Genomic DNA, 24,167 nt, shown 5'->3' on the forward strand with positions numbered 1-24,167 from the left:
CTGAACTCTTTCCTGCAGACGTTCCTGGGCCAGTCGTTGACCTAAAGACAGTGTCTGTGACCAAGAAGCACATCACTCTCACCTGGACTGACCCCGTGGACAACGGAGGCAGTGACATCTTTGGTTATGAGGTGCTGAGAAAGGACGCCAAGATGAAACTCTTCCGCCAACCCATTGAGACAGCATCCTGCAGGTGTGAAATCCAGGGCCTGCTGGCTGGGGAGGAGTACGACTTTAGGGTTATTGCCAGAAACAAGTTCGGAGATGGCGCTCCAGCCGATATTGGGCCCATTGTGGCTGAGGATCCAAAAGGTACATCCATCAAATGTGGCTCAAGCTTGATGTCAAGACACATTTTGAGGATGAATGATGTGGGAGAGTTTTTTTTTTTAACAATTGTGTCACTTTGATTGTAATCCAGGTACTCCCTCTGCTCCTGAGAAGCTTCACTACACTGACAGAAGCAAGAACACAATCACATTGGCCTGGCTGCCACCTCGCACTGATGGCGGCAGCCCCATTAGAGGCTACTATGTGGAGAAGATGAGGTCTGATGGCACCGAGTTTGAAGTGGCAAGCCGTAAGGTCTTCACAGAGTGCTGTGGGACTGTGGAGAACCTGTCAGAGAACCAGGAATACCAGTTCCGTGTCAAAGCTGTCAATGAAGTTGGAGATGGAGAGCCTTCCAAGCCCATCACAGCCAAGATTCAGGATGATGAAAGTATGAATTTGTGTCACAAATTCTAATGTTTGAGAAAGTTTATGGATGTAGATGAAAAAATCTTATTTTAAGGACAGCCAAAAAGAGGAAAGAAAGACCAAACTGACACTCGTTTGTTTGTTCACAGTTGCTCCAGTTATTACCATCATGAAGTTCTTCAAGAGCAATGCTATCAACGTGAAGAAGGGCTCTGCCATTGACATCCCAGCTGAGGTGAGGGGTCTCCCTCTGCCCACACTGCAGTGGATGAAGGATGATGTGGCGATTGAGGAGCCTGATGGCGAGAAGATGACCATGGAGATTGAGGAGGTAAGAACTGATACACCAACGCAGCAGTACCAACAATCCTACAGGGGGTATTTAAAACCCCAAAGTATCCAAAGTCAACAACACTCAAATTTTGTTTCCTTTGATTAAACCTCTGGCCTTGGCTCCTTCAGGTGGATCGCACAACCATGAGGACCAAGATTGCCATCCCGGACACTATCCGGAAGGACAAGGGCAACTACAAGCTGGTGGCTAAGAACTGCCATGGCAAAGCTAAGCATGCCATTCATGTTGAGATCTTTGGTAAGAGCTATGCAAAATTAATTCTGATCTTTGATCATTAGAATGAAGTCTTAATTGCCTACAAGTATCAATCATCTAACTTGAAACAAATGTTTCAGATCGTCCTCTTCCTCCAAGAAACATTGTGGTCTCAGATGTCAAAGCTGAGTCATGCTACCTCACCTGGGACGCCCCGGAGGACAATGGAGGCAGCGAGATCACCAACTACATTGTTGAGCGCCGTGATGCCAGCAAGAAGAAGTCTGACTTTGAGGTTCTGACCATCAACCTGATTGACAGGAGATACGGGGTGAGAAACAAGCGTCAAATCTTTGCTGGAATCATTCAGTAAATCATTTAAAAAGCCACTGTCTGATATTTGATTTCATGATAAAAAGCTTCAGAGATAAATTGTTGTGCCTGTCCCTTCTCTGCTTCTTCAGGTCTACAAACTGAATCTGAATGGTACCTACCAGTTCAGAATCAAAGCTGAGAACAAGTATGGTGTCAGCGATGGCTGTGACTCAGAGAAAGTCCAGCTCAGGGATCCATTTGGCCTCCCTGGACCACCTCGTAACCCCAAAATCATTGCTGCCACAGCGACTACCATGACTCTGACCTGGGATCCTCCTCTGGACAATGGTGGCTCCACCATCCAGGGCTACTGGCTGGAGAAGAGAGAGCGTGGTGCCGTGTACTGGGGACGGGTAAACCGTGCCCCTGTCACCAAACCGGCTGTAAAGGGTCTGCAGTACACTGTGTTGAAGCTCATTGAAGGAACAGAGTACCAGTTCAGGGTTGCAGCCTGCAACGCTGCAGGAGTTGGACCCCCTAGCGAGTCCTCAGAGTGCCGCTTTGCCACTGATCCATGCAGTGAGTATTACTGCTGTTCACTGTGCTTCAAATACTGTTCATACTGCTGCTTCTAGGTAATCCATATCTGTGGTTTGATTTGACACTGACCTTTGATAACCTCCCCCTCTCTTCCTCCTTTTTCAGACCCTCCCACCCCCCCTGGATCCCCAGAGGTTAAAGACAAAACAAAGGACAGCATCACACTCAGCTGGACTCCTCCTGAAAGAGATGGTGGCAGCCCCATCAAGGGTTACATCATTGAGGTCCATGAGGAAGGCACTCCCGACTGGAGGAGGGTGAACCCTGCAGATAAGCTCCACCCTACGACTGAGATCACTGTACCTGACCTGAAAGAGGGCAAAAAGTGCAAGTTTAGGATCTATGCTGTAAATGCCGCTGGAAACTCTGAGCCTGCTAGGACAGGAGACATCCTGGTCCAAGACATCCTGAGTAAGAGAAGCACACAGCAGATTGGTTGTAGTCTAACTGTGCCAAACCAGCTATTGGTTAAAGTGTCTAATCATGTGCCTTTACCTATTATTAATGCTTACTGTATTACATTGCTGTCATTTCTGGGCATTGTTTACTAATGGGTTAAATAAGTTAAAGTTGTTTTGGCTCCCTTGTTAAAGTGAGATGTCTTCCCTTTTCTGTTCATTAGTTGAGCCATCAGTGACTCTTGATGTGAGCGCCCATGACCTGATGAACTGCAGAGCAGGAACAAGCATCACAATCCCTGCCACCATCACAGGACGGCCTACTCCCAAAGTCACTTGGACCTTCGATGGAACGGCTGAGACTGAGAAGAAGAACGAACTGCACACGCTGCCTATTGACTCTGAGGTCAGACCACTCTGACTTTACCTGTAGAAAGACTGTCAAACTAATAGAACTTAAATCATTCATTGAATTAAACAAAAACTGGAGGTTTCTAACATGTCACAATGTTGTTGGTGACCCTCAGATCCATTCTACTGACACAACCTCTGTTATCGTGATCCCGGAGAGCAAACTGAACCACAGTGGTCGATACATCATCAATGCCGAGAGTCCTGCTGGACACAAGGTGGTCAAAGTCAGAGTCACCGTGCTTGGTGAGCAGGAATTCTAAGTTTGATTTGACATGTAAAAGGTTTAGACATTTTTCAGGCTATCAGATTGTCTCCCATGTTTTGTTTTGTGGATTTACAGACCTGCCTGGACCTCCAAGAGACCTGAAGGTCAGTGATGTGACCAGAGGAACTTGCAGACTCACATGGAAACCTCCAGCATGTGACGGAGGGGAGAGAGTGAAGAGCTACTTCATAGAGAGGAAGACAGTAGTGGGCAAAGCCTGGACCAAGGTATAACTCCTCTCTAAACCACAGTATTCAAGTAATTCAACAGTGTTGAGACAAAAGCCTGACCCTGTTTTGTTTCATCAGGTGAACCCTGCCTGTGCTGCTCAGTCCTTGGTGGTTCCGGACTTAATCAATGGTGAGGAGTACCTGTTCCGTATCAAAGCGGAGAACCGCTTCGGTTTCGGTCCATATGCTCTGACTCCAGATGGAACCAAAGCCAGAGATCCAATCCGTAAGTTTCCCTTCATCATCTCTCTTCCTGTTTTCTGCGTGTTGTTAGTCACCACATTCATAGCTTGTGATAAAACCTGCAAAGGCTGTAACTTGGAATTATGGGCCCATCTAATGTCCCCTGAGAGCTGCCAGAGTGTGATCTTACAATTGTCTTTGCATCTGCAGATCCTCCTGATCCTCCGACTAGGTTGAAGATCCAGAATGTGAGGAAGGGCACAGTGACTCTGACCTGGAAGGCACCAAAGAACGACGGGGGTTCACCTGTCACCCATTACAGCGTGGACCTGCTGTGCTGGGATGCAAGTGGCCAAAAGGAGGCCTGGAGGAGGTAAACTTTCCCCTGAGAGGTGCATGTCTCAGTAAAGTCAGCCAAGAACAGAATCAGCCAAAGGATCAGGGTTCCTCTGACTTCTGCTTCTTGAGTTGGTGTTTTTTTCAGTGCAGTAAGCTCTGTAGGGTCCTGCCTGTCCTATTTACAGGTATCTACAAATGTTCAGTTGTCAAAGATGGCCTGGTTTCCATGTTTTTTTCCATTAAGGTTTCACAAGCTTCAAACAGGACTGATGTTCCTCATGAATGTAAATAAGTTGACCTACTTTAGCTATAATGTGATACTCAAACTTTGTGCTTTCAAGTCATTGGTGTCAGTCAGTCTCAGAGTCTCTGATTTCTGCACACAACTCAAACTCAACAGGAATACAAACCAAGAAAAAGGAGAAAATAAGATTAATCTCGTACCAGTGTGACTTTGTTCCTCATCTTTTTTTCTGAATTTTAACCCTTTTCAGGTGTAACAGGAGAGACGTGGACACCACCCGCTTCAAGGTGGAGGACCTGACACAAGGAGAAGAGTACGAGTTCCGAGTCGTGGCATACAACGCAGCTGGTGCTAGCAGACCTTCAACCACTGTAGGGCCCATCGTGGTCCAGGACCAGACCTGTAAGAGCAAAACTCCTTCGACCAGAGATTCAAACAATGCTATGCAGCTACATTATGGGACATGCAGGATATTGTGTTTATGACCAAGTGTCTAACAAGCCTAGCTGCTCTTTTATATCAGAAAACCAATAAACACTATCCACATTTTTTGTCACCAACAGGCAGATTTCAAAGACTATGAACATGCAAATGAAAGCCATGGAGCTGTTTTATGAAATGTAGCCATAATAGAAATTCAATCACCATTATACCGCTTTTTAGATTTGCCTACCAGGACTTGTTTGCTGAGACTACTTAGCTAAAACACAAGAAGACTTAGAATTTTGTTGGTCTTGCAGGTGCTCCCTCTATTGAGTTGGAGGAGTTCATGGAGGTGGAACAGGGCACTGACATCAGCATCGTGGCCAAGATCCGCGGATGTCCATTCCCCAAACTCACCTGGTACAAGGCTCCACCCCACAAGTCTGAGAACAAGGTGGAGGTTGAGTATGATGAGCATATCAACAAGATTGTGTCAGACGACAGCTGCACGCTGCTCATCCAGCAAGGCAAACGTCCAGACACTGGCCTTTATACTCTGGTGGCTTCCAACAGCCTTGGCAAGGCCTCCAAGGAGATGAGGCTCAATGTGCTTGGTAAGACAAAAACATCAGATATGTTTTACAATTTCACTGAGCCACAAAAAATAAGCTCATCTTGCACTGGAAGCTTTTTTCTTTGCCATATCAGGGAAATATAACGCATCAACATCCTATGGTTTAAATTCTATTATCCCAAGTTAGTTCTTAACCCCCAAGATATTTTATTTCTGTAAAATTTTGGAAACTCGAACTATATTTTCTAAAAAAACAAACCAAGCCAAGAGCTGTATGAAACTGGGACTTGCAGTCATGTTCAGGTGGAGGTTAAGTGGTTGGTTTGATTTTTTTTTTCTCGTTTTTAGGTCGTCCTGGTGCTCCCTCGGCTCCCATCAAGTTTGAGGAGATTGGTGCTGAGAAGATTACTCTGTCTTGGCTTCCACCAAAGGATGATGGTGGATCTAAAGTCACAAACTATGTCATCTGGAGGCGTGTTGCCAACAGGAAGACCTGGGTACCTGTTACCAATGAACCCAAAGAGCGTATCTGGACAGTAGAGAACCTAATGCAAGGACACGAGTACGTGTTCCGTATCATGGCCCAGAACAAGTATGGAGTTGGAGAGCCTTTGGACAGTGAGCCTGAAGTGGCCCGCGACATCTTCAGTAAGTTCAATATGAGAAATTAAGCCCATTTTAAGCTGAGAGGAAAATAATTCAGTTTGTTTACTGATCAGGGATGCAAATTTCAGTTAATTAGATCTAAAAAAAATAACGAAGAAAGGTTACAGATAAACACAAACCTCTGATGCAATAGCATCAAGTTTTCATTGCTAAATTTGAAAACGTTCACCTTTGCCTGTCTGTGTGTAATAATTTTCTGCCCTTTCAATGTGATAACATTTTTTTTTTAATCCAACCTGTAACCTTTCTGCAGATGTCCCTGGCCAATGTGAGAAGCCAACTGTTACCAACATCACCATGGATGCCATGACAGTTAATTGGGAGGAGCCTGAGGACGATGGTGGCACTCCCATCACTGGCTACTGGCTGGAACGCAAAGAGACCACTGGAAAACGCTGGACCCGCGTTACCCGCGATCCCATTCGACCCATGGGTATGGGCGAGTCATTTGTGGTTAGCGGGCTCATTGAGGGCTCCCAGTATCTTTTCAGGGTCTCCGCCATCAACGCTGCTGGACCTGGACTTGCCAGTCCCCCAACTGATCCTGTCTTTGCCAGAGACCCCATCTGTAAGTTCACATACAATAATCAGACAAGTTTGAAAATGTGCTGCAATGGATGTTAACCGCCCATATTTTTGTACCCCTAGCCCCACCCTCTCCCCCAACACCAAAGGTTGTTGATTGGACAAAGTCCACAGTAGACCTGGTATGGATCCCACCTTTGAAAGATGGAGGCTCCAAGATCATTGGTTATTGGGTAGAGTACAAAGAGGAAGGCACTGAAGCCTGGGTCAAGGTGAGAGGACCACTGTACTGTTACTGATACAGTGGTAGAAACTTGTTTATTAATACTTGTGCTCTAAAGCAGCCTTTTGAACTCCATTTTCTGTCCTTTAGGCTAAGGAGACTGAAGTACGTGGCACCCGGTTGGTGATCACCGGTCTTAAGACTGGCGGTCTGTATAAGTTCAGGGTGATTGCATTTAATGCTGCTGGAAATGGTGAACCTGGAGAAGTCCCAGAGGTCCTTGAGGTCAAAGACAGAATCAGTGAGTTGTTGGGAAATTTACGACGGTTATATATCTCAGCAAACCTCAGGTTCTACAGTCTTATCTTTGAGTACAAAGCCAATTGTAAGGTTTACTATCTTTCTCACAGTTGCTCCTGAGGTCGACCTTGACGCTTCAGTAAAGGAGAGGATGGTGGTCCATGCTGGTGGAGTGATCCGTATTATTGCCTATGTGTTTGGCCAACCAGCCCCAGAGATAACTTGGGGAAGAGAGGGGGGTGCGCTGCCTCCTGAGGCTAAAATAGAGACAACAGCCATCAGCTCTTCTCTGGTCATTAAGCCCTGCATCAGGAAGCACCTTGGTGTCTATACATTGACAGCCAAAAATGCTGGAGGAGAGAAGTCCAAGAAGGTCACCGTGGAAGTTCTGGGTAAAGTCCCTTTTATTCAGTGAAACGGTTTGACATCTTGGATTTTTAGTGCTTTCGTTTTCTAATACCAAATTTGTCCTACCTTCAGATGTCCCTGGACCCGTTGGTATTCCCTTGATAGCAGAGAACCTGACCATCGACTCCTGCAAAATCAACTGGTTCTTCCCAGAAAATGATGGCGGTTCTCCAATCAGCAACTTCGTCATTGAGAAACGTGAGGCCGACCGTAAGGCCTGGACCTCACTGTCCTTCACTGCCAGCAGACAGAATGCTATCGCATATGGCCTTACCCCTGGGAAAGCTTACTTCTTCAGAGTGGCCGCTGAGAATGCTATTGGTGTTGGACCCTTCACGCAGACTGCAGCCGAGATGGTTGTCAAGGAGCCAATCAGTGAGTTCAGATGATCAGTCTCTAAAAATCTACAGGAACCCCAAGGAAAAATAAATCAGTATTCTGCAGAAACAGAAATAAAGTCTTACAAAGTATGACATGAAAAGTTTAATAACTTTGTACCCCAGGTGTAAAGACCTCCATGTGTTTGTTTCCCCTCAGGTGTTCCTGACCGCCCTGAGGAAGTGGAGGTCACCAAAGTAACCAAAGATTTGATCAGCATCACGTGGAAGGCACCCAAGTTTGACGGTGGTTCAGAAATCACTATGTACATCTTGGAAGCTCGTATGATTGGCAAAGATAAGTTTACAAGACTGACAAAGGAGAGGTTGATGGAGAGGAAGTTCACTTACGATGGCCTGAGGGAGGGCGACACCTATGAGTTCAGGGTCATCGCTGTCAACGAGGTCGGACCCAGCAAGCCATCATTCTGCACTAAACCAATCACCTGCAAGGATGAACTTGGTGAGAATTTAACCTTATAAGCTGGTTTGAATGTTTGAACCTTTTCAGACTGAAGTGGTTTGATTTCTGAAAACATACATTCTTTTGTTCAGTTTTAAAAGCCTTTTCATAATGTGGAGCGGGATACTTTTTTTTTGTTAAAATAAAATAATCTTCATCCACAAGAAATTTTCTGTGCCAGATTTAGTTTATTATTTTGGAAAACAATCAGTAGCATTGAGGTGTCACTGACTTGTCTTTGTCATCAACTTTGCAGAGCCGCCAACCATCGAGCTTGATTTCCGTGATAAGATTATCATCCGTGTGGGTGAGAGCTGCTTGCTGCAGGGCCGTTACACCGGAAAGCCTCCTCCATCCATCGCCTGGTACAGAGATGATGAAGAATTGAAGGCAGACAAACATATCATGTTTAAGAACACCTTGACCACCATGTCACTTGGCCTGATGAAGGCAAAGCGCGAACACAGCGGCAGATACGTGGTGGTGGTGGAGAACAGCACTGGCTCCAGGAAAGGAGTGTGCAACATCACTGTTGTTGGTAGGTGGGAAAAACAGAGCAGAAAAGTATCATGGAATTCTACAAATAAGAGGGGGTATCCAACTTGAACCCCTGTGGTAAACCACACTAATCAAACCACACTGTAGTTATCAGTGTCACTATGTAATCGTCACTTCACAATCCAAAAAAATGTACAACTACAAGCTCCTCTGAATAAACCAGGCTCATAATAAACCCTGCTACAAAGATCTCTAATCTTGGGACCCTTTTTTCCACACAGACCGTCCTACCCCTCCTGTCGGCCCTGTGGTGTTTGATGAGGTACACAGAGAGTACATGGTTATCTCCTGGAAACCTCCTCTGGACAGTGGTGGTGTCGACGTCTCCAACTACATTGTCGAGAAAAGAGACATTAACAGAGACACCTGGACCACAGTAACATCTGCCACTACCAAGACCACATGCAAGGTGAGTCTTGATGGTTTATTAAACAGATGTAAGTCAGCTGATGGCTTCATGTGACATTTCTCAGCGCTCTAAACAAACTTTGCAGACATCTTGTTCCTCATGGAGTGAGTATGCTTTAGTTCAGAGATACTGAAGTTGTTCTTTTACCACAGATCCCCAAGCTTACAGAGGGCAGGGAGTACATCATGAAGATTTCTGCTGAGAACACATATGGCATCAGTGACCCACTGGAGTCAGAGGAGATGAGAGCCAAAGATCTCTTCAGTAAGTTCTGCCCCAGTCACGAATGATTCCCCCAGATCATCCAACAAAACTTATTTGGGTCTTTTTTCAAAGTTTTTTTTTTATTTCTTATGACTCCTTTAAATCTATGTCATGTAGTGGGTCTGATTTTCTGGACTTCTTCATTAACCCATAAAACATCACAAACAGTTGGTCTCTAAACTAACAGTTATTTTAAGATTAAAAGAAAGATCTTTCTCTAAAATTTCTCTTTGACAGAGAGACCACATACTCATGCAACAGATCCTGGAAAAAGCATTCATGATCTAAACCATTTCCTCTCTCTCTGCAGGAGTCCCTGAGGCCCCTGAGATGCCCATAGTTAGAGAGGTGTATGCCACCAATGCTCTGGTTCTATGGAACCGACCTCGCGATGGTGGAAAACCAATTACCAACTATATCCTTGAGAAGAAGGAGCCAGCAGCCAAGAGGTGGTCCAGAGCCACCAGAGATCCACTTTACCCCCACACTCAATTCAGGGTTCAGGACCTGGTGGAGGGTTGTGAGTACGAGTTCAGGGTTATGGCTGAGAATGAGTTGGGAACAGGAGATCCAAGTGTCCCATCCAAACCCATCCTGGCCAAGGATCCTATAGGTCAGTGCAACATATTAAGGATGAATAATATGTCCTCACAATCCAGACACATTGTTGCTGTATAAAAATAAAATAATACTGATACAATCTGCATTTGTCAATGGGTCTAGTTGGGATAAAGAATTTGCCATTTTGTCGGGGCTGTTGTTTATATTTTAAACAATTGTCCTAAAAAATGTGTTATGTTTAGTATTGTTCTGAGTACTGGTGCTCACTATGTTAAGCATTTTTCAATTGTTCACTTTGTTGAGCATTTCAGATGTTAAATATTGATACATTTCTTAATGTTTAAATTTTCAAGACCTTTCAATCTAATTCACAGTCTTCCTGAATATTTTTTTCTCACAGTTCGCCCAAGCCCACCAGTGACCCCTGAGGCGTATGATAAGACCAAGGACACTGTAAGCCTGAAGTGGCAGATGCCTCGCCATGATGGAAAGGGTAGAATCTTCGGCTACATTGTTGAGTACCAGAAGCCTGGTGCAGTTGAGTGGATTCAGGCCAATGAGACCCCAGAGCAGTGTCCTGACCTCCACTATGTAGTGACAGGCCTGGCCGATGGACATGAATATGCCTTCAGGATCTTTACAGTCAATGCTGCAGGCAGATCCGATCCTGCCTATGTCAAGCAGACCATCAAAGTCCATGACAGACTTGGTGAGTGTTTCAGAGTTATTTATAATTTAATTCAAGGCTTCAAGAGAATGCATCCTAAAATATTTTTAAATATTTGCTAAAAAATATTTTTGCTGTATTATACCAAAAAAAGTGTTGTGCTTTAAATGAATCTCTGTCTTTTTGTCTGATTAAATTGCTGACAGGTGTGCATATTGAGTAAAAGTGCAGAAAAAAATTACTAGTCTTTAAGGTGTATGCACAACTAGCTTCTTTTGTGTGATTGGCTGTACTCTTCTTTGAAATGTTGTGTTACTTGTGTAAAACGGATGGGACAAACAATTTTTTTTGTTGTCCTCTGCAGAGGAGCCAGAGTTGCTTCTAGATGCCAACATGGCACGTGACCACCTGGCAATGGTGGGAACAGACATCACCCTTAGTGCTACAGTTAAAGGCATTCCAACACCTACAATCAGCTGGAAGAAGAATGATGGGGACGTTCCGGCTCACATAACAGTTGCTGTCACTAGCACAGGCAGCAAAGTGTTTATTCCCAAGTGTGTGAGAGCAGACTCTGGAAATTTCACTATCACAGTTGAGAATGCTGTTGGAAAGAAATCAGCAACTGTTGCTGTTCTTGTGCTAAGTAAGTAAAAGGTCGAAACAAGTATGGGATTTAGTTTGTTTTAGTACACAAATTAATGCTTAAGAGTAGTTTAACTTGCATTTACAACAAAATTTATAAAGCAAAGAGGTTATTAATATGCCACAAACCACTAAGTGTGGTTCACACATTGATGATACCCACCTTGTTCTTGTTCCCAGACAAGCCCACTCCTCCAAGGGACCTGGTTATCTCAGAGATTACTGGTGAATCTGCCTACCTGACATGGAAGGCTCCTGAGGACAATGGTGGTGCTGTCATCTCCCACTACGTTGTGGAGAAGAAGGATGTTGCCGCAGAGCAGTGGGTGCCAGTCTCTGCTTCCAATAAGAAGCTGAGTCTGATGGCTTTGTACCTGATGGAAGGTATCCAGTACCTGTTCAGGGTGGCTGCTGAGAACCAGTTTGGAAGGAGTGGTTATGTGGTGACTAAGACCCCTATCAAAGCAGTTGATCCTCTCTGTGAGTAACAGTCATAATCAGTCATTTGAAAAGGTTTTTAATGCAAGTTCTTTTGATAATAAACTATGCACTGTTCCTTCCTGGTATCTTTAGATCCTCCTGGCCCACCCAAGAATCTGCATCACACTGATGCAGAAAAGACAGAGGTTTGGCTGGAATGGGAGTGGCCTGATCGCACTGGTGGAAGTGAAATCACCGGGTTCATTGTTGAGCACCAGGAAGAGGGTCAGGTTGATTGGGTACCGTTTAAAACAGTGAGCAACAACCATGCCCATGTTACTGGTCTTGTGGAGGGCAAAACTTATCGCTTCAGGGTTAAGGCTCAGAATGCCATTGGTGTGAGCCGTCCTGATACTAGTGTGCCCGTCACCTGCCAGGAGAAGACATGTAAGAAACATAATTTTTGATGCATTTGGTGTTTTATATGCAAAGCCCAGATTTTTTATTATATTTCTGCTATTTTTTTCAGTGCCACCAACTATTGAAGTTGACGTGAAACTTATTGAGGGTCTTGTTGTCAAAGCTGGTACTCCTATCACTCTTCCTGCAAAGATGACTGGCATTCCCACTCCCACAGCCAAATGGATGACCGACGACAAGGAGATCTTATCCGAAGGACGTTATAAGATTGAGACTGCCGGATCCTCCACTACCCTTAGCATTCCTGAGTCCCAAAGAGGAGACACAGGAGAGTACATACTCACTGTGGCTAATCCGTCAGGCAGTAAGACTGTTGCCTTGCATGTTACTGTGCTAGATCTTCCAGGTCCACCTATTGGACCCATTAACATCTTGGAAGTCACCCCTGATCATATGATAATCCAGTGGAGGGCACCCAAGGATGATGGTGGCACACCAATCACCAACTATGTGGTAGAAAAGAAGGATGTGAAGAAGCCATGGGAGCCCTGGTCTGTCGTTAGCTCCAGTGGCATCAGCACCAAGGCAAAGGTGTCAAGGCTGGAAAAGGGCCGTGAATACATTGTCCGTGTCCGTGCAGAGAACAAGATTGGTATTGGTGCAGGGCTTGAGAGTCCTCCTACTATTGCCAAGCACATGTTCAACCCCCCTGGTCCACCAGGCCTGCCAGAGTGCTCTGACATCACAGAGAATGCTGTGACAGTTCAGTGGCCTCTGCCTGACTATGATGGCGGCAGCCCTATTAGTGGCTATGTGATTGAACGTAGAGAAATGACAGGAAAGTGGATTCGTGTTAACAAAACACCTGTGCTGGACCTCAGATATAGAGTCTCAGGTCTGTTTGAAGGCAATAGCTACGAGTTCAGAGTGTTTGCTGAGAATGTTGCTGGTATCAGTGAACCATCTCCCACCTCTGATCCCGTTAAGGCCACTCGTGCCATCACTAAACCAGGACCCCCTGGCAATCCTAAACTCAAGGACTGGAGTAAGTCCTATGCTGACCTCTGCTGGACGAAGCCCACAAGAGATGGAGGCAGTCCAATCTTGGGCTATGTGGTGGAGGCTCAGAAGTCAGGAACTGCCCAGTGGGACAGAATCAACAAGGATCTCATTAAGATTTGTGCCTACAGAGTGCCAGGCCTTATTGAAGGAATGGAGTATAGATTCCGCATTAGAGCCACAAACAAGGTTGGTGACAGTGAACCAAGGGAGCTGACAGAAACTGTCCTAGCAAAGGACATCTTGGTGCCCCCTGAGGTAACAGTTGACGTGACATGCCGGGACTCTCTGACAGTTAGAGCTGGACAGATCATAAGTTTGATAACAAGAGTTAAGGGCAGACCTGATCCAGAAATTACATGGACCAAGGATGCCAGAGCCTTAACCCGAGATAAGCGCCTAGAAATGAACAACAACTATCCTCTATGTGAACTGGTAATTAATGATGCAGTGAGGTCAGACTATGGTAAATATGCAATTAACGCCAAAAACAGTAGTGGGCAGGCACAGGCAACCATTATTGTCAATGTCCTTGACACACCAGGAGCATGCCAGAACCTAAAAGTTGCCTACGTGACTAAGAACTCCTGCATGGTGTCTTGGGAAAACCCTGAAGACAATGGAGGCACTGAGATTACTCAATATATAATTGAGAGTCGTCAGCCAAGCCAGAGGGGATGGACAATGGTCTCTAGTGACTGTACCAAGCGCCTCATAAAGGCTCCACTTACTGAGGGCTGTGAGTACTTTTTCCGTGTAAGTGCAGAGAATAAAATTGGCACTGGTCCACCCACTGAGAGCAAGCAACCTGTGCTTGCAGTTGATCCGGTTGAAAAGCCTGGTGAGCCTATTGACTTCCATATCTCTGAGATTGGCAAGACCTTCTGCTTCCTTAAATGGAGGAAACCAGACTATGACGGTGGTAGTCGTAACTTGGCTTACCATGTTGAAAAGAAGCCTAAGGAGGCTGAAGAATGGGAGAGGATTCACAAGGGTGCCATCAAGGAGACTTACTTTATGGCTGACCGCTGCATTGAAAACCAGATCTACCAGTTCAGAGTTCAGACTAAGAATGAGGGAGGTGAGAGCAACTGGGTGACCACGGCTGAAGTCTTGGTTAAAGAACAGCTTGTGGAGCCTGAAGTTAAGATTAAAATGGATGGAACACTTGTGGTCAAAGCAGGGGACTCTATTCCTATTGAGGCAACAGTGAAAGGCAAACCACAGCCTGATATCAAGTGGACTAAAGATGAGAGCACGGAAGAGCTGAAGAAGAGCCCCAGGCTTCAGCTAGAGAGTGGTGTAGACTTCTCTAAGCTGCTACTTACTGGTGCCAGACGCACTGACAGTGGCAAATATATTGTTACTGCCTCAAATAGTGCAGGAACATGTTCTGCTCATGCTAAAGTTAATGTTCTGGACAGACCTGGCCCTGTTAGGGATCTCAAAGTGTCCGATATCTCAATCGACAGGTGCAATCTTGCCTGGGAGGTCCCAGAGGATGATGGTGGCTGTGACATTTATAATTACATTATTGAGAAATGTGAAACCAAAAGAGGCGTCTGGTCAGTCCACACCAACGCTGTCATCACCAATAAAGCAAGAGTCACCCGTCTTATTGAGGGTAATGAATACATCTTCAGGGTTCGTGCTGAGAACAAGATGGGCCCTGGCCCTGCAGTGCAGAGTGAGGCCATTGTAGCTGGCACCCAATTCAGTGTACCTGATGCTCCAGAGGCACCAGAAGTTACTAAGATTGGAAAAGAACAGATGACAGTTGAGTGGTCAGAGCCAGAGAAAGATGGAGGAAAACCAATCATCGGTTATCTTTTGGAAAAGAGGGAGGAGCATGCGGTTAGATGGTCCCCAGTCATCAAGGATCCAATCCCCTCTACTCGTTATACAGTTACTGGACTCCTGCCACTCCATGACTACCAATACAGAGTGAAGGCTGTCAATGAAATTGGCACTGGCAGCCCAAGCAAGCCTTCACGTGCTATTACTGCCAAAGATGCAGTTGGTAAGTACTGTCAAATACTGTTTTAATAGCTGTAAATACCTATTGGTTTAAAGGCATGACTCATGATGAATCATAATGTATTGTTTTAACTTCACATAACTTTCTGTATTTTTACAGAACCTCCTGCACCTCCAACAAACTTGAAAGTAGTGGACAGTACCAAATCAACTGTCACCCTGGGATGGGTCAAGCCTGTGTCAGATGGTGGTGCCCCTCTAATTGGCTATGTTGTTGAAATGAGAGCACAGGGAAGTGCAAAGAAGGGAGATGATGGTTGGAAGAGATGCAATGTGGCAGCCCAGCTGGTTGTGTGCGAATTCACAGTCACAAGTCTAGATGAGAACCTTGTGTATGAATTCAGAGTGTCAGCCCAGAACCAGGTGGGCATGAGCCTGCCTTGTGACCATGAGGGTGCTGTAATACCAAGGGAGATTCTGGGTAAGAACTTTTGAAAGGCTTTTTTTTAAGTTGCTTTAATGCTAATGAGAAGATTATTTATTTTAGTTCAACATGAAAATATAAGGATTGAATTACAAATTATTTGAGATACTGACACCTGTGTTGTTCTTGGTCCAACAGAGGCACCAGAAATTGACTTGGATGCTAACCTGAAGCAGGGACTGACAGTCAGAGCCGGTTGTCCGATTAGACTATTTGCCACTATCAGAGGAAGACCAGCTCCCACAGTTGTTTGGAGGAGGATGGGTATTGATAATGTGGTCAGGAAAGGAAAAGTTGACCTCATTGACACCATGACCTTCCTGGTCATCCCAGACAGCACCCGCTATGACTCTGGCAAATACTGCCTGACTCTAAAGAGCCCTGCAGGGGAGAAAGCTGTGTTTGTCAACGTTAAAGTTCTGGGTATGTCCTTGTGTTTTTTATGATCCCTTTAAGTTGTACTTACTAGTATGGCACATTTATAATGAAAAGAAAAGCAGTAACTCTAAATATGTGTTTTACTTGACAGACACCCCAGGACCTGTGATTAATCTAGAAGGCACTGACATTAAACAGACATCAGTCATGTTATCCTGGAGCCCTCCAGAGATTGATGGTGGCAGTGCAGTTACTCACTACATGGTTGAAAAACGTGAGATTGACCGCAAGACTTGGGCAACTGTCAAGGCCGAAGTTCCATTGGATAAGATTCCATTCAAAGTCACTGGTCTGATGCCAGGAACTGAGTACTACTTCAGAGTCACAGCCGTAAATGAGTACGGTTCTGGAGTTCCTAAAGTAACACCCACTTCCTATGTGGCCTCTGATCCTGTCAGTACGTATCATCTTGTAGTCACACATTTTTACACTAAAGCAAGGGTCTAACACACAGCTTAACACAGACAATATCACACATTCCTTTTACAGTGGCAGTGAAAATGCTTGAATGAATCTGTTTGCTTTCTTAGGTAAGCCTGATCCATGTGAGAAGATTGAGGTTCTGGAAATAACCAAAAATAGTGCCACAGTTGGCTGGGTGAAGCCTGCAAGGGATGGTGGTGCCAAGATTGATGGCTACGTTATTGAATACATTGAGGTCAAACCTCCCCCAGAGATCCCTGCACCTGCAGAGGTTTGTCATTTGATAAAACTTATTCTTCTGCGATTGCTTCAGATTACTGATCTAAAATTCAAATCTTTCTACTTCACCCTTCACCCAAGAAGTGGATGTTTTTCTTTCATCGAGCTAAATGTAAAAATTTAGAATTGTTCGGTCAAAACATTTTATTTTCCACAGGTTCCAGAGGGAGAGGAAGCTCCTCCACCTCCACCTCCTCCACCTCCAGTAGAAGAGGAAGAGGAGAAGGAGCCTGAAAAGGAAGTATGGAACGCCTACACTACAGTGAAAGGTTTGACAGTCAGCATCAGCGGTCTAAAAGAGGGGAAAAGGTACAAGTTCAGAGTGGCTGCAAAGAACATCATGGGCATGAGCTCATTCACTGAGACCAGGCAGCCAACAGAGATCAAGGAACAGATGTGTAAGTTATGATTCAAAATTTTATATTCAAGGAGTAACCTTACAAAAAATCTACATGTTGAATAATTTGATGAAGCTATTATTGGCAACATACAGTAACAGCCCCTACAGTATAATAAGTTAATCCTCATATTTGAATCAACAGTGGAGCCAAAGATTGTCATGCAAGACACAGCAAGTGCCAGAGCTGGAGCGAAACTAAGAGTGGAGGCACTGGTTTCTGGAAAACCTTCCCCAACCTGCAAGTGGATGCGTGGTGAGGATGCAGTGGTCCCATCCAGCCGTCTGGCTGTACACCAGTCGGGCAACCTTTGTGTCCTCATCATCAAAGATGTATCAAGGAATGACAGTGGAGAGTATAGCCTGGTGGCTGAGAACAGCTCTGCTAAGGTGACCGAGAGCCTGAAGATTATCATCAGAGGTCAGTGATTACAAAAAGATATTAAAAGATTTTCAACACATAATATCACTAAGCAAAATGGTAAATTTATATGTTAACCACAAACTTTTTGTTCCAGATATCCCTGGTCCTCCTGAGGGCCCTGTGATAATCAGTGATATCGACTCTGATGCATGTTCTTTGGCATGGAACAAACCACTGGAAGATGGTGGTAGCAATATCACCAACTATGTGGTGGAAAAATGTGATTTGACTAGAGGAGACTGGGTGACAGCTACCTCTTCAGGCCTGAAGACCAGTTGTAGGCTTGGAAAGCTCATACCTGGAAAAGAGTATACGTTCCGTATCCGTGCTGAGAATCGCTATGGTGTATCAGACCCTATTCAGTCTGACAGGATGGTTGCCAAGTTCCCCTTCGGTATGTTTCCAGTCTTGTTTACCTTAAAACAAAACTTCATTTTATTTCTTTTGATTTTACATTTTATTATCAGAAATGCATGCACAACATTAAAAAATTCACGACCTAGTATGAGCTCCTTTCCTCCAATTTTTACATTTCTGTCTAAAGTTGACAGGGTTTGTTGCTACAGCAATATTGTTGTTGTTGTTTCCAGATGTTCCCGGTGAGCCCCTTAATTGCCGCATCAACAAGACCAACAAGGACTGTATGTTTGTTGCCTGGGATAAACCAGAGACCGATGGTGGCAGCCCCATTACAGGTTACTACATCGAACGCAAGGAGAGAAATAGCCTGCTGTGGGTGAAAGCCAATGACACTGTTGTCCGTACCACTGAGTACCCATGTGCTGGCCTCATAGAAGGCCTAGAATACACATTCAGAGTGTCTGCCATAAACCGCGCTGGCCAGGGTAAACCAAGCAAGAAGACTGACTTTGTCACTGCCAGAACACCTGTTGGTAGGTTTGCTGCCCATGCAATAAAGCAAAGTAAAAACACATTAAAGCAAGTTGCATTTCATTTATTCAATCTTGTTTCTTTTTTCCCTCTTATGTTTTTTTGTTGTGTCACAGACACTCCAGGCAAACCTGAGATTTTGGATGTAACCAAGAACTCTGTCACTCTGGTTTGGACTCGTCCAAAGAATGATGGCGGCAGCAAGATCATTGGCTACTATGTTGAAGCCATGCGGGTGCCAGGGGACACCTGGATACGCTGCAACACTAGCAGTCAGAATGTCCCAAGGGAGGAGTATACCGTGACTGGCCTTGAGAGGGACCTACAGTACCAATTCCGAGTAATTGCCAAAACTGCTGTTAACATGAGCAAACCCTCCGAGCCCACAGATCCTGTCCTGGTCTGTGCAGAAAATGGTAAGATGCTTTGAGCAAATACCTTTAACAAATTAAAACTTGTCACCCATTTTTTTAAAAGAAACTTGACTGTCATATCCTTTAATCTCCCTGAGAAAAAGTGAGTCTCACCAACCTGTGTTGTGACACTGATTTATTTCTTTTTTTAACAAACAGTCCCACCAAGGGTGGAGCTTAATGCCAGGATGCAAAAAGGTTTTAAGGTAAAAGCAGGAACCACAATCCTCCTGGAAGCTGAGGTGTTTGGTAAGCCTATGCCCAGAGTGACCTGGAAGAGAGGTGATGAAAGCCTGAAGTCACGTGAAGGCCAGGTCATTACCCACCAGAGGCATCAGTTCCAGCTTGAGATGACAGACGTCACCAAAGAGCACACAGGAACCTACACCATCCAAGCTGACAATGCCAGTGGATCTAAGACCGCAGAAGTCCAAGTCATCGTCCTTGGTGAGGACATTTGCTTTTGTCTTTTTTGGGAGAATTGTTGAAAGTTGACAACTGTACATTTTTATAAATTTAACATGCTTGTTTTCTCTAAACAGTGTCACTTAGGATTCTACTTGATTTGTTCACTGTCATTGCATAACATGTTTCATCAGTCACAAGCTGTGCCTAATATACTGACAATATTACTTTTATTGTACTCAGATGCACCTGGACCCCCTGCCAGTGCAAAATATCTTGAGGTGTTTGCTACAAGTATGAAGATATCCTGGGAGCCTCCTCTGAAGGATGGAGGTGCTGCCATCAAAAACTACATAGTAGACAAGCGTGAGACCAGCAGGGCCAACTGGGCCCAGGTCTCTGCAAAGATCAAGGGGGATGTCCTTGAGCTGAATGTAGAGAAGCTGATTGAGGGTCATGAGTACCAGTTCCGAATCCGTGCTGAGAACATGTGGGGTGTTGGTGATGCCCTCCTCACTAATCCTGCAATTGCAAAGAACCCATACAGTGAGTCAGCAACATCAGTTTCTCTAGATGAAACCAGTTTAACGTTACATGTTTCATTCTGTCAACCAAAACTGAACCTACAACTCAAAATCTGGTGTCACTTCTAGCTGTCCCTGGCACTTGCGAGGCTCCAGTGATTACCAATGTGACCAAGGATCAAATGACTGTCAGCTGGAAAGAGCCTTCTGACGATGGCAAGTCCCCCATCCTGGGCTATCTGCTTGAAAGGAAGGAGAGCAAGGAGCTGAACTGGACCAAGCTGAATAGGAAGCCCATGACAGAGAGAAGCCTGAATGTCACAGGTCTCACAGAGGGAGCGGAGTACGAGTTCAGAGTCACTGCTGTCAATGTGGCAGGGCCTGGTAAACCCAGCGAGCCCTCTGATGGAGCCCTGGCGCAGAACCCCATTAGTAAGTCCTATGCCCTTTGAAATTTTTGTAATGATCTTACATGTAGAGCAAAGCATAAACCATTACTTCTAGTAAGTAATATAACCTGGGTTGGTATACACTTTTTCAGCTCCTCCTGGCCCAGTTGTGAATCCCAGTGTGACAGACACAACCTACAGCACCATAAGTCTCACCTGGACTGCTCCTGCCAACAATGGTGGAAGTCCCATCATTGGATACTTAGTTGAATGCAAGAGATCAGACACCACAGACTGGATACGCTGCAATGTCCCCAGAAACTTGCAGGAAACCAGCTACGTCATCCAGAACCTCATTGACAAGGCGGAGTACATGTGCCGTGTCACAGCTGTGAACAAGGTTGGCTTCAGTGAGCCAGTTGAAGTACCTGGCAAACATGTTGCTAAGGACATTATTGGTAAGTTTTGTTTTGATTAGTGACTTGACTTGTGACTGGTTTATTTATTTTCATTACGTAAGGCAGCCTATCCAGTTGATTTGATTATTATTCTAAGGTAAAACTTTACCTGGATTTCTCAGTTATTTACCCCTGGCAAAAAAACAGCCAGGGGTAAGGGATGACATTTATTCAACAATTATTAATTCAAAATCATGTTGGATGACTGATGGGAGATCTCAGATTGCATTGGAATAGAAACACCTACCTGCCATTGCTTTCCAAACCTGCCGTTGTCCTGTATGCACAAGAAAGCATATTTGCTGTATTTGACACCATGTGAAGCACTGGGCCTTCGCAGTTTAATATGCCAAAGCAACACTAATTTCTCACACTATTGTAACTATACCCTTTCCTCTGTAAATAGTTCCACCTGAGGCAGAGCTGAGTGCAGAATTGAAGGAAGACCTTGTCCTGAATGTTGGTGCTACAATGAGGTTACATGCTACCATCAAAGGGCGTCCCTCTCCTAGGATCATTTGGGCAAAGATGAACACCAACCTTAAGGACCGTCAGGGCATTGTCATAAAATCCACCCACACTGACTCGCTGGTTGTGGTGGAGAATGTTAACAGATATGATGCTGGCAAATACATTCTAAGTCTGGAGAGCTCAGTTGGAATGAAGATGTACACCATCATTGTCAAGATCTTCGGTGAGTACAGGGCAGCTATTCATAAAAAAGCGCATTAAATTTAGTTTGTTTCCAATAGTTTTGCTCAAAGTAAAGAAAGAATAGGACACAGAGAACTATAGGCAAAAGACTGGTGTTTTACTTGCAACTCCTTTTTATGTTCCTGATCATATCAGAGAAGAAATTGAAGTAGGTCAGATTTTAAGGCATAGATAAATAACTATCGTTATTTTAACATCATAACATTATTCATTATCAGATGTGACATAGAATATGCTTGGTCTCATAGTTTTAGATACACTGTTAACAGGGTTGTCATATCTCTTCAGATACACCTGGACCACCAGCTAATCTAGTGGTGAAGGAAACATCTAAAGACAGTGCTTCCATTTATTGGGATGCTCCTCTCATCGATGGTGGCCATGAAATCACCCACTACATAGTGGAGAAGCGTGACACAGAAAGGAAGGCCTGGTCAGTTGTCTCCAACGACTGCAACAAGACAGCATTCAAGGTGGAAGATCTGGATGCTGGACGTTCCTACTGCTTCAGGGTGTCTGCAGTTAACAAGCTTGGTGCTGGAGAGCACTGTGAAACTGATGATGCAGTCAAAGCATCTGGTGGGTTTTACAATAACACAGTTTGTGCTTTAAGTTCCTTTTTTTTAAACAGCAACAACAATAGTCACTGAATTTATATTTAACTTTCCAGAGGAGCCTGGACCCGTCATGGACTTCAAGACCCTGTTGGTTACCAAGGACTCTTGTACTTTAAGTTGGAAGAAACCTCTCAATGATGGCGGGAGTCGCATTACCTGCTATGTCTTGGAAGTTCTTAATGGTGAAGACAAATACAAGGAGCTAATGAGATCCAAAAACATGCAGTACAGTGCCAAAGACCTGGTGGAAGGCAGGGAGTACAACTATAGAGTCAAGGCTGTGAATGATGCTGGAGAAGGCTCGGCCAAGGAGCTGGCAGTGGTTGCCAAGGACCAGATCAGTAAGTGAATGCTCATAGTTGTTAAAAAAAAGTGTTAAAAAGAATAATAGAAGAAATTTTGTGATATGACTTACATACTTTAAGTATTAAGCACTTATTTCTTCCCTCTGCAGTTCATCCTACCTGTGACTTGAGGGAGTTGCCCGACATGTGCTACATTGCCAAAGAAGGCAGCACAGTTCGACTGAAGATTCCAATCATCGGCAAACCTACCCCCAAGGTCTCATGGAAGAAGGGAGATGATGAAGACCTCACAGACACAGGCAGAGTGTGTGCTGAGTCCTCTGCAGTTAACACAACTCTCCTGATCAGGGACTGCCAGAGGAGTGATGCTTCCAAGTACACCATCACCCTGAGGAACAGTGCTGGAAGCAAAGAGTCTACCATTTTCATAAGGTGAGAATGAAGCTTCCTTTAGTTATTTTATATCATACAATGCGCAGAAATAAAATGCATATTATGCATGAGATTAATGTATATACTAGAATAAATTTATGATAAATTTATTAAATTTTCTCTTTCTAGGGTGGTGGGCAAACCTGGTATTCCTGTTGGACCAGTGAAATTCAAGGATGTTACTGCTGATGGTGCCACACTTAAGTGGGGTGTACCAAAGGATGAGGGTGGCTCAGAAATCACCAACTACATCCTGGAAAAGAGGGACTCTATCACAAACATGTGGGTTACTGTATCCTCCACTGTGGAGACGAACTCCATGAGGGTGACTGGCCTCCATGAAGGCACAGAGTACATTTTCAGAGTCAGCGCTGAGAACAAGTATGGTGTTGGAGAAGGACTCAAGTCTGATCCGGTTGTAGCTAAACATCCATTCAGTAAGTGATTGCAATTCTATTGGTAGGTTGTATTTTTAAGTTTTGAAGTTAAAAACTGGGTTTTCTCACACAGTATTATATTAAATATCTTCTGCAGATGTTCCCGATGCTCCTCTTCCACCTCAGGTCATGAGCATGCGCCATGACTCTGCTTACCTGGCTTGGTCTGATCCCAGGAAGACTGGAGGATCTCCTATTACAGGTGCCATCAGCTTTCACAGTTGATCTCTGCTACTTAAAAAAAAATACAATTTGTTTTGGCATCTAACTTTGACCTACTATGTTGGATTTTGATTTAGGCTACCATGTTGAGTTCAAGGAGAGAAACAGTATGTTATGGAAAAGGGCCAGCCCAGCAGCCTTGAGGATGAAGGAACACAAGGTAACTGGGCTGACTGAAGGTCTGGAGTACGAGTTCAGGGTTATGGCCATCAACCTGGCTGGCATCGGCAGACCAAGTGCTCCCACTGATCCACAGGTGGCCCTGGATCCCATTGGTACGTGTAAAGGATACAAGAGTGATACAAGTATATGAAAGTATTTCATGATACATGTTGCATAACTTTACATTTTTGTCATACATCCCATTAGACGCTCCTGGTAAACCTGATGTGATCAGCGTGACCAGAAGTACCGTTACCCTGCAGTGGACAGAGCCCCAGTTTGACGGTGGCCACAGACTGACTGGCTACATTGTTGAGAGGCGTGACCTGCCATCTAAGATCTGGGTAAAGGCTAACAATGTTAATGTTGTGGAGCCTGCATTCACAGTGGCTGATCTACAGGAGGGCTGCAAATATGAGTTCAGAATCAGAGCAAAGAATGCCGCTGGTGCTCTCAGTCCCCCATCTGAGCAGACAGATACCATTATTTGCATGGATGAATATGGTAAGAAATTAAATGATTTTTTTCTTTTGATTTTCTTTCAGTGATTATTCAACCTAAATGCATACTTATTCTC

The 24,167-nt window shown here is 44.7% G+C and overlaps 1 protein-coding gene across 1 annotated transcript in view; it reads left to right on the forward strand.

Annotated features, from left to right (window-relative positions):
- The window catches only part of ttn.1 (titin, tandem duplicate 1), a 148,543-nt gene that overhangs the window by 81,757 nt on the left and 42,619 nt on the right, over positions 1 to 24,167 (forward strand). The window contains exons 112-162 of the mRNA XM_074694524.1: positions 19 to 312; positions 422 to 721; positions 849 to 1,030; positions 1,162 to 1,291; positions 1,390 to 1,580; positions 1,714 to 2,143; positions 2,270 to 2,575; positions 2,787 to 2,968; positions 3,090 to 3,219; positions 3,317 to 3,468; positions 3,550 to 3,697; positions 3,865 to 4,027; positions 4,488 to 4,639; positions 4,978 to 5,274; positions 5,583 to 5,882; positions 6,154 to 6,468; positions 6,549 to 6,697; positions 6,799 to 6,949; positions 7,059 to 7,340; positions 7,429 to 7,731; positions 7,894 to 8,196; positions 8,453 to 8,734; positions 8,976 to 9,163; positions 9,316 to 9,427; positions 9,738 to 10,040; positions 10,389 to 10,697; positions 11,020 to 11,301; positions 11,481 to 11,780; positions 11,874 to 12,167; positions 12,250 to 15,219; positions 15,337 to 15,657; positions 15,799 to 16,083; positions 16,190 to 16,495; positions 16,629 to 16,756; positions 17,021 to 17,198; positions 17,343 to 17,618; positions 17,716 to 18,015; positions 18,212 to 18,514; positions 18,629 to 18,928; positions 19,085 to 19,372; positions 19,574 to 19,876; positions 19,984 to 20,286; positions 20,396 to 20,701; positions 21,108 to 21,395; positions 21,704 to 21,994; positions 22,086 to 22,373; positions 22,487 to 22,769; positions 22,899 to 23,206; positions 23,304 to 23,408; positions 23,506 to 23,703; positions 23,798 to 24,094. Of these exons, the coding sequence (XP_074550625.1) occupies positions 19 to 312; positions 422 to 721; positions 849 to 1,030; positions 1,162 to 1,291; positions 1,390 to 1,580; positions 1,714 to 2,143; positions 2,270 to 2,575; positions 2,787 to 2,968; positions 3,090 to 3,219; positions 3,317 to 3,468; positions 3,550 to 3,697; positions 3,865 to 4,027; positions 4,488 to 4,639; positions 4,978 to 5,274; positions 5,583 to 5,882; positions 6,154 to 6,468; positions 6,549 to 6,697; positions 6,799 to 6,949; positions 7,059 to 7,340; positions 7,429 to 7,731; positions 7,894 to 8,196; positions 8,453 to 8,734; positions 8,976 to 9,163; positions 9,316 to 9,427; positions 9,738 to 10,040; positions 10,389 to 10,697; positions 11,020 to 11,301; positions 11,481 to 11,780; positions 11,874 to 12,167; positions 12,250 to 15,219; positions 15,337 to 15,657; positions 15,799 to 16,083; positions 16,190 to 16,495; positions 16,629 to 16,756; positions 17,021 to 17,198; positions 17,343 to 17,618; positions 17,716 to 18,015; positions 18,212 to 18,514; positions 18,629 to 18,928; positions 19,085 to 19,372; positions 19,574 to 19,876; positions 19,984 to 20,286; positions 20,396 to 20,701; positions 21,108 to 21,395; positions 21,704 to 21,994; positions 22,086 to 22,373; positions 22,487 to 22,769; positions 22,899 to 23,206; positions 23,304 to 23,408; positions 23,506 to 23,703; positions 23,798 to 24,094 (15,555 nt within the window). The remainder of the gene's footprint in view (positions 1 to 18; positions 313 to 421; positions 722 to 848; positions 1,031 to 1,161; positions 1,292 to 1,389; positions 1,581 to 1,713; positions 2,144 to 2,269; positions 2,576 to 2,786; positions 2,969 to 3,089; positions 3,220 to 3,316; positions 3,469 to 3,549; positions 3,698 to 3,864; positions 4,028 to 4,487; positions 4,640 to 4,977; positions 5,275 to 5,582; positions 5,883 to 6,153; positions 6,469 to 6,548; positions 6,698 to 6,798; positions 6,950 to 7,058; positions 7,341 to 7,428; positions 7,732 to 7,893; positions 8,197 to 8,452; positions 8,735 to 8,975; positions 9,164 to 9,315; positions 9,428 to 9,737; positions 10,041 to 10,388; positions 10,698 to 11,019; positions 11,302 to 11,480; positions 11,781 to 11,873; positions 12,168 to 12,249; positions 15,220 to 15,336; positions 15,658 to 15,798; positions 16,084 to 16,189; positions 16,496 to 16,628; positions 16,757 to 17,020; positions 17,199 to 17,342; positions 17,619 to 17,715; positions 18,016 to 18,211; positions 18,515 to 18,628; positions 18,929 to 19,084; positions 19,373 to 19,573; positions 19,877 to 19,983; positions 20,287 to 20,395; positions 20,702 to 21,107; positions 21,396 to 21,703; positions 21,995 to 22,085; positions 22,374 to 22,486; positions 22,770 to 22,898; positions 23,207 to 23,303; positions 23,409 to 23,505; positions 23,704 to 23,797; positions 24,095 to 24,167) is intronic.

Source organism: Halichoeres trimaculatus, unplaced genomic scaffold, assembly GCF_033239565.1.
Source record: "Halichoeres trimaculatus isolate MK-OKI-2021-1 unplaced genomic scaffold, fHalTri1.1 fHalTri1_scaffold_19, whole genome shotgun sequence".
NCBI classification, from domain to species: Eukaryota; Metazoa; Chordata; class Actinopteri; order Labriformes; family Labridae; genus Halichoeres; species Halichoeres trimaculatus.